Source organism: Tupaia chinensis, unplaced genomic scaffold, assembly GCF_000334495.1.
Source record: "Tupaia chinensis unplaced genomic scaffold, TupChi_1.0 Scaffold000377_2, whole genome shotgun sequence".
NCBI lineage: Eukaryota > Metazoa > Chordata > Mammalia > Scandentia > Tupaiidae > Tupaia > Tupaia belangeri.
The window spans coordinates 916,613-926,176 of NW_006159876.1; the positions used below are offsets into that span (position 1 = coordinate 916,613).

General features: G+C 41.5%; 1 protein-coding gene across 1 annotated transcript in view; it reads right to left on the reverse strand.

Moving 5' to 3' along the window:
• The window catches only part of PIAS1 (protein inhibitor of activated STAT 1), a 157,804-nt gene that overhangs the window by 62,641 nt on the left and 85,599 nt on the right, over nucleotides 1–9,564 (reverse strand). The window contains 2 exon segments of the mRNA XM_006153472.3: nucleotides 4,274–4,321; nucleotides 4,590–4,674. Of these exon segments, the coding sequence (XP_006153534.1) occupies nucleotides 4,274–4,321; nucleotides 4,590–4,674 (133 nt within the window).

Here is a 9,564-nt window from a genome sequence, read left to right on the forward strand (position 1 = left end):
CCCCCTGCAGCAAGCATATATCCTTAGGGCATATGCCCTAAGACAAAAACCTCTTAAAACAACAACAAAAAGATAAATTAAATAAATAGTTCTTTAAGAAATTATTTCTCAATTAAATGCATAATCTTTTGGGAAAAACAACCAAGGATAACCGCATACAGTTGACCCTTGAACAACATGGGTTTGAACTGTGTGGGTTCACATATATGTGAATTTTAAAAATAAATACATTGGAAAATATAGTACAGACCTATAAATGTATTTTTTTTCTTCCTTACAATGCTCTTTTTTTTTTTTTTACATTTTGCCAGAAGGCACATGTGCTCACTGGAGAGAGACATGAGAGGGAAAGTGAGAAAGCACCCCTTCCTCCAGGAGGATAGTCACACAGTAATTCCCCTCCATTTCTCCTGCCCGGATTTTGGGGATGCACACACGCACACGTGAGTGTACACATACACACACGCACGTGCGCGTGACAAGTTTTTCAAGCCTCTAGGTCTGGAGCTCAAACTGTAAAGCTGGCCGTATGGAATCCAGTCAACTTAGCCACTATGAGCCACTAGCTGGCCCACAATTTTTCTTTTCTATTTTTTTTTAAGTTTTTGCTTTAGGGCGCATGCACTCACCAGAAAGAGAGAGAAGGAAAGTGAGAACATACCCCCCCCAGGAGGTATGGCTATGCCGTAGTCTCCTCTCAACTCCACTCTCCTCTCAGGATTTCTAGCATGTACACACATGCACCCAGCAAGGTTCGAAAGCTGCTGGATCCAGGACTCAAACTACTAAGCTAGCTATGTGAGATTCAGGGCCTTAACCTCCACGTCACCTACTGCCTGACCTCCTCCCCCAATCTTCTGGTAACATTTTCGTACTTTATTGTATGGATACAATATATAATACATATAACACAAAATATATGTTAAGTTGACTATTATTGGTAAGGTTTCTGGTCAACAGTAGGTTATCGGTTTAGGCTTCTGTGGTGTCCAAAGTTATACTGGGTGCAAGGGTCAGCACCCCTAACTCCCATATCATTCAAGGGTCAACTATAATTTGTAAATTCTCACTATTTATTCACAGAGATCAAGGAAGGAAGTTGCTAATTTGCTACTGAAGACATCTATACTTTATTTCCATTCCCAATACACCCCTGAGGCTCAGGCACCTCTTAGTGACATGGAACCCTCTGGTCTGAGTCCTCCGACAGTCATCAGGTGCAGTCACCTCCTCAACACCTGCGGTGTGGGGCTTCGCCTGCCGCCCATGCAGCCTGGTATGGGGTGGTCACTCAACGGGACCGTTTTCCTAAGTCTCCTGAGTACACTCATACTCATTTCTGTGGGAAGACACTCCATAGCTTCCACTGGATTTTAAAGGGATTAGGAAGCCCCCCAAAAGTTAAAAATTACTGATCTACAAAAACTTTCTGGGAATACACTGAGCAAACAGATGTCAAATCTTGCAGGACCGCCTCTAACTCCAGGAGGACCCTGTAGTCCAAGCTAGTATATATATACTAGCACCAGTATGAGGAAGCCACGATTGTTAATCAACTATTCCAGCGCATGGACCCTGGCTGCCTGAAACTACAGGGGAAGGGTCATTTATATGACAAGTCAACTCCTAAAGAACTGGAGGGAAAAGAGTAAAATAGCAGACAGTTTCTGTGAAGTAGTTCATGGGAGGACCCGGAAAGGGTGGGAAGGGCAATGGGGACGTTAATGAAAACAGACAGGTACCTACTAGAGAAAACACTGACACGAATTCTGACCAAGTTACTCCCATGCTTAGATAAATATTTGGAATTAGGAGAGCAGATAGGCATATATGCTCCCAACTTAAACAACACACGGGTTGCTGGCCTATTGATGGGGGCGTGGTAAGAAGGCAAGAGGAGAGAGGAAACTATTTTATTAAAACACAAAGAACCTCCTAACAATGACCAACTATAACACAAAACAGTTCTTTACAACATCAAATTCTGGAGGAAAATTTGAATTAAGAATGACTAAATCAGGACCAGCAGATGGTGTAATGGCTAAGTCGCTGGACTCCCATGTAGTCAACCGCCATTTGAGTCTTGGACCTGGTGGCTTAAACTCATGCCCAGGATCCCAAGAGGAGAAATGAGGAGAAGGGATTGTGGAGTGGCCATCCCCCCAGGGGGATGATCTCGCTTTCTGTCTCTCTGTCTCTGTCTTTCTGGTGAGTGCACACGCCGTATAGCAAAAACCTTCCCCCCAAAAAAGGATAAATCTGGGTCCAGCAGTTAGTGTGATGACTATGTTGCTGGACTCCCATGCAGTTGACTGCAGTTTGAGTCCTGGACCCGGTGGCTTAAAAATCATGCCGGGCGTGTGTGTGTGCGTGCCCAAGATCCCAAGAGGAGAATGGAGGAGAAGAGATTACAGGCCATCCCCCGGGGGGGATGATTTTTTGCTAACTGTCTCTCTGTCTCTCTTTGACTTTCTGGTAAGCGCACACACCCTATAGCAAAAACCTCTCAAAAAAAAAAAGAGAAAAAAAAGGATAAATCTTGTTGTTTTTTTTTTAGGATAAATAATTTTTAACCACCAAGATTCCATTGGAATAAATTAATTAGGCAGCTGATGTATGGTAGGAAGAAAACCTTCCTTTGGAATGTAAATTGTATCTGCTGCTCTGCCCTGACAGACCTCTGATACTGAACCATCTTTGCCAGTGTCTTCCCAAACCAAAACTTACATTATCACTTGTCCCCTGGAATGAAGGTCCACAATATTATTTTATGTAATAAAAGCTAATAAATAGGGGTCAGCAGGTGGTGCAGTGGCTAAGATGCTGGACTCCCACATGGCCGACAGGTTCAAGTCCCAGAACTGGTGGCTGGAGAAACTCATGCCAGGTTTGTGCGTGCATGCCCAAAATTCCAAGAGGAGAGTGGAGAAGGGATTGTGGTGTGGCCATCCCCCCAGGAAGTGATTTCTCATTTTCCCTCCCACTGTCTCCCTCCAGCAAACGCACATACACTATGGCAAACACTTAAAAAAAAAGAAAGCTAATAAAACATAGTCATATCCTTTTTAGAATCTTCAGCTCTCCCTCTCCTCTGCTTTCTTACTGCTTATCTTCCCCTACATTCAAGCTAGAGCAGAGGTTTCCTCAATGTTCCGCAAAGGGCTGGCTCCTTCCTGACCTTTCAGTGCACATGTGACCTGTACACACAGTGAACATCTGACTACGGAGACTCTGTCTGATTTCCCTTCACAATCCAGGAGAGACTGCTCACTGAGGAAAGCCACTGTCACACCTCCTCTTCCATCCCCACTGCGCGCCAAGAACAGCGTGGTGCACGTAGGTCCATACATGAACAGTCGCTGAATAAAAGGAGCCGCCTACGGTTGGTTTATACAAGCCAGAGAGAGATGTATTAGCATAAAAGATTTCTTAGATATTCTAAGAAGAAATGAGTGGGCTAAGAAAAGAAATTGAATCGGGGCAGCTATGAATCCATGGTGGAAAATTTTCTATTAATCTTTGAAAACCTTTAAGAGAGATCTCGAATGGAGTCTAAATTTAAAATTAATGATTTAAAATATGGCACAGAACAAATTAGAATACTTAGGTGTTTGTTAGTCCATGAGATATCCTAGACTTAAGTACTAGCTCCTTATCTACAGAAGTTTGCCTCTTACTCTTTTAAAGCTCTTGCTTTCATGGAACTTATATTTTTGCATCACTAATCACTACGATATTTCAGCTATCAGCGGGAGCTTTTCCTCCAACTGAGGGCAGGCGAAGCAGAAAACTGTGGTTAGATATATGGTACGTGACCTGCTATGTTAAAATCTGAAATGGAGGGGACCAGCAGTTAGCATAATGGCTATGTCGCTGGACTCCCATGTAGTTGACCGCGGTTCACATTCCAGACCTGGTGGTTTAAAACTCACACTGGCTGCATGTGCGTGCACGCCCAAGATCCCGAGAGGAGAATGGAGGAGAAAGGATTGCGACGTGGCCATCCCCCCTGGGGGGTGATTTCTCGCTTTCTATCTCTCTGTCTCTGTCTGTCTGGCCAGCACACACACCCTATCGCCAAAAAAAAAAAAAAAATCTGAAATGGATAAAAATCTGGGTATCCCACAATACAAGGGTTTTCCTTACCCAAATAGCTAAATCCAGTATATTCAATACACTGATCAAAAATTCGAGTAGATTTTAAAAAATTAACCTTCAAGAAATACTATTGAGCTTTGAATAAACGTTGAATATACTGGAGCCAACACTGTACCTTAACTGGACCTGCACGGTGAAGTCACATTTGGTCCCCGAAATATCCCTAGAACAGACAGGACAAAAATTAGAATAATCTTAAAAATATGCACATAAGAAGTTGATTCAAAGTCACTGTTAACTACAGAAAAAATTTTAAATGATCAGAGTCTATAATTATTCTTAGAGTAACTAACACAGCATAATATTTTCAATACCAATAGCTGTATGACACTAATATTAACCCACCTAATATACTGCTTTTTACAATCCCTTTTTATATACAATACTTGATTCAAAGGTTGAACTACAAGTCACATACGAAGACAACTTACATGGAACTACTGATTTGCTGCACTTGTTGTGGTGTCAATGCAAATGCAAAACAGGTTTCTCGAAAGCGTTGACTGTTGTCTGATGCTAAAGAAACAAGAATTATACTTTTAATTACATATAAATTCATCAATTGAGAAAATTATAGCAAAAAACACACATTCTTTAATTGGGGTTCACTCTAGAGCTTGCATAATAAGGCAATGAAAGCACTGATAAATAAAAAATGTTTTAGTTGTAATATAACAAACAGAAATAGGCACAAAAATGACTGATTTCTGAGCAAGCTGGTGATGTGATGGTTAAGGCGGCTGGACTCCACACGGCCAACTGTGCAGTTCAAGTCCTGGACCCAACAGCTTAAAAAAAACATCAGGCTCACGTGTGTGCAAGCCCAAGAATACTAGAGGAGAATTTAGGAAAAACTTCTGTGGTGTGGCCATACCCCATAGGGATGCTTTCTTTCTCACTTTGTCTCTCTCACTTACTCTCACTCTTTTTGGTGAATACAAGCATCCTATAGCAACTTAAAAGAAAAAAAAGATTAATCCCCAAAATAGCAGATTAGAATTCTTAGAATGGCCAAAGAAAGATTAATAAAAACCTAATCATATAAATGCTTGCATCTAAAAAAGCACACTTGAAAAAAAAGTATGCTGATGCTAATTTTCTTAAAATAATATAAGCTCTGGGGCCAGCAGGTGGCATAATGGATAAAGTGCTGGGCTCCCATGTAGCGAACCACGGTTAGAGTCCCAGGCCCAGTAGCTTGAAACTCACACCAGGCACAAGTGTGTGTGTGCCCTAAATCCTGAGAGGACAATGGAGAAAGGATTGTGGGGTGGTGGCACCTGCCAAGGGGTGATTTCTAGCTTTCAGTCTCTGCCTCTTCAATGAGTGCAAGTTTCCTATAACAAAAATATCTCCAAAAAACTTAGTAAGTAAAATAATATAAACTCATTTAAAGACACAGGGTTCCTGAGCTAGTAACAAAGGCCAACTGCTTCTCAGCCTTTGAGCAATGATGAAGTGCAGTAACAAACACCCCTGCCTTGAGATCTGCACAGTGAGATGACATTTGGTCTTTACAGCAATTAAGAATGTTATCACCCCCTTTTAACAATGTAGTTTTCTACAATAAATATCATATATAGCTTCTATTCTTAACTGGCTTGGCTTCAAAATTTACTGTCACTACTTCAAAGAAAGGAAGAATTACAAGAAGAGAAAGAAGAACTGGGGGGAGGAGAGGAGTAAGGCACAAATAAGCAGGTGTAAACGCAGGCCAGTCTAGAGCAGGGTCCCTAACCTGTGCTGTCGTGAACAACAAAAATTCATTCTATTGGCTTTTAACACATGCTATATATATTTTTAAAACAGTGGTCAATTTCTCTCTTGTTCACTAATGTTTCCTCAGTGCTTTGGCACAAAGCAGCGCTGAATAACTAAATGAATAAAGGAATGCAAAAATTTAAGAAACACCAGATTAAATTATTTAAAATGTACTTTTCCATGGTGATTTTCTAGAATAAAAGAATCCCTTATGAGCTATTACTGGGCCAGCGGGCCAGCAGGTGGCTTGGTGGTTAAAGCCCCGACTCCAACGTGGCTGGCTGCAGAATGAGTCCCAGATCTGGCAGCTTTCTTTCTTTCTCTCTCTCTCACACACATGCCCTATAGCAAATAATAACAATGAATAATAATTTGTTTAAAAAAAAAGTTATTATGGTCAGCAGGTGGCATCGTGGTTAAGCTGCTGGACTCCCATGTAGCCAACTATGGTTTAAGTTGGATCCAGAAGCTTGAAACTCACACCAGAGCACGTCCATGCATGGGTGCATGTCCAAAATCCCAAGAGGAGAATGGAGAAGAAGGGATTTCAGCTTGGCCACCCCGCCCTGGGAGGTGATTTCTCGTTTTCTGTCTCTCCAGCGAGCACACCTACCTATAGCAAAAATTCCTCCTCTCCCCCGCAAAAAACAAGCTATTATTTAAAAAAAACCCTTGCCTGTTGGCCACTTATACCTGTGCTGGAAAAGCAGCTGACATAGACTGTCTCAGACCCTTAGTTGAACTGGGTTCGAGTCACCCTGCAAGCAACATTGCCTTTATAATTACCACCTAAGCTGCAGGATATGGTTTCTAAAAACTGGTACAAATGTATCACTAGAGAAAAAAGATGAAAAGGTGCACTGGTGATCTAGAATTTCATCTCAGCCTTTCAATAGCTAGATTTTGAATCTCTGCCTTATGTGGTCTGGAATGGCTTTTTCTTAAAGACTCTACCACCAAAGAACAGCTGCTAACCGGAAAAAGTTGTCTTAATCATGAAGTGTCAGCCTGGCAATGGCCAAAGACACCAAAATGTAGAAAAAGTAAACATTTTCTCTATCAGACAAGGCAAATGACTAACTCACTCTGCACCTTACAGACTATATCTCTATAAAAATTTTAGTCCCGTAGGTTTAGCCTAATTTAAGTCTTTGGCTACATTCTAAAACAGTGCTAAAATACTTTCTCAAGTATAAAAATTCTCTAGGCAAAATTTCAGACTAATTTTAGAATATATGATTCTACCAAGTTTTGAACACACGCAGATTCAGAAAGAGAAGATTTGCCTAAAATACTGAGGCTGTTTCTTCTGCTACACCTAGAACCCAGGTTTACTACTTAATAACCCCTACTTACATCTCTTTTTATATAATATATAGACTGCAATGCTCTCGGGTTTCCACCTTTCACATCTTGTGGTTTGGGGGCTTGATTGCTCCTACAAATGTCAGTGAAGAATGTATCGTTTTGGTTTTAGGTATCCTATATTCAAAATTCTTTCTGAGGACCAGAAGGTAGTGTGGCAGTTAAGGGCACTTGATTCCCACATAACCGACTGTGGTTCGAGTCCCAGACCTGGAGGCTTGCTTTCTCACTTTCCCTCTCTCCTCTCACTCTGTCCCTCTCTGGTCAAATTAAAATAAATAAATAAAGTTAAATAAAATGATTCTTTAAAAAAATCTTTCTGAAAATAAAGTAAGCTAGCATTAGCCCTTTCAGAAAAATGCAGGCAAATAAAATCACAGAATTTTCATACTGAAAGGAGTCTTACAAAATCATCCAAAACATGAACTTTCAATGTTGGGAGTATGCACCTTGGTGTACACAGAGAAAATCCATAGGTATACAGGTTAAAATATCTATGCATAAAATACAAGTTTTATTAAACTGAGAATTTACATAAAATCTGAAATCTAATTTATAAAAATATCTAAAATTTTATGTAAACTCTGAACTTGTTTTTCTCATCTGTTTTATAACATGTATAATGTTAGTACAGTTTTACAAAGTTTGCCAGAGAGAGACAGAAAGACAGAGAGTGAGAGGAGAAATCACCCCCTCTTGGGGCATGGTCACACTGCAATCCCTTCTCCTCCATCTTTCCCTCCTTTCAGGATTCTGGGCATGCATGCACATGTGCCTAGTGTGTCTCAAGCTGCCAGGTTAAAGACTCAAACCACATTGCTGGCTATGTGGGACCTCGCTGCCTTAACCTCCACGCTGTGGGCTGGGTCAGTACAATAGTTTTTTATAAGAGATACATAAACAGGATATGCTCAGATACTTTGTTGAGAGGTACACGTGATCAAATGAGTTTACAGACCACTCATGTAGGGTCCATCCTTCTCACTCATTGTGTTTAAACCCCTTTTAAAGATGAGAAAACAGGGACCAGCAGTTAGTGTAAAGGCTATGCTGCTGGACTCCCACCCACGTAGTCGATCGTGGTTCGAGTCCCAGATCCAGTGGCTTAAACTCATGCCGGGCACGTGTGCGTGCGTGCCCAAGATCCCGAAAGGAGAATGGAGGAGAAGGGATTGCAGCGTGGCCATCCCCTTTGGGGGGTGATTTCTCACTTTCTATCTCTCTGTCTCTCTCTGTCTTTCTGGTGAGCGCACGCACCTAGTACTCAAAAAATGAAACCTTTCCAAAAAAAAAAAAAAAAGAAAAAGATGAGAAAACACAGGCAGAAGATGGCTGGTGATGGACAGTTTAACTGTAAGAAAACTTGCAACACAATAGAAGTAGTAAAATTTAGTGCAAAGAGGTGAGATTATACAGATCTGTATTCCAAACTGGTTTTACCAACTTAACTGCCATGTGACAGTAAATCCTTACCCACTGAGTCTGTCTATTTCTTCTGATATTTAAACACACACCAGTGCAGGGTTATTTTGAATATAAATGAAATGATATTTAAAATAACCAACAATTTCCTTTTCTATTCTCCTTCCTCCTTACACCCCTACATTGAATCAAAATACATAACACCATAGCTTCTGCCACTGATGCCATATAGCTTTGGACTACTTTCTCTACCCAGTGACAACTGTTCTTCAACATCCAAAGACAGCGTTAATGTTCCCTCTGCTTCTTGTCAACTCTCGCCTCTGAATTACTCACTATCCTGATCCTCCTCTAAACATACCCCGGGTTGTCTATTATCTGTTCACAATATACGCCGCCCTTCTTTACTGGCCCATGTCGTGGGAGAGTTACAGCCAGTGTCACGGACACTGTACTTGTCCGGTGAAATGTGAGCGGAAGTGCACCATGTCTGCGCGAACCCGAAAGAACAGTCCTGTGACACCATCTCTCCCCTCTGCTCTGATCTGCGAGAAGAGAAAGCAGAGCCACAGCCAGCCAGCAGCTAATTAGCAACAGGAACGAGCCTTAATTGTCAGCTACTGCGATTTATGTGCTTTGATACATTACTCCAGAGATGTGAGTAGAATTTGATTTTTTTTATTAATAGTACCACCTAGTACTATTAATCCACAATAATCACAGAGAAAAGAATCAGCCCCCTTTTCAGATGGCCAAATGGAGGTTTAGAGTAGTCTCCCATCCCCCAAGCCCAGGCTCTTCTAACAGGAGCCTGCTGGAGCCCTGCCTGCCCTGGTGCTGCCTCACTGACAGCACTGC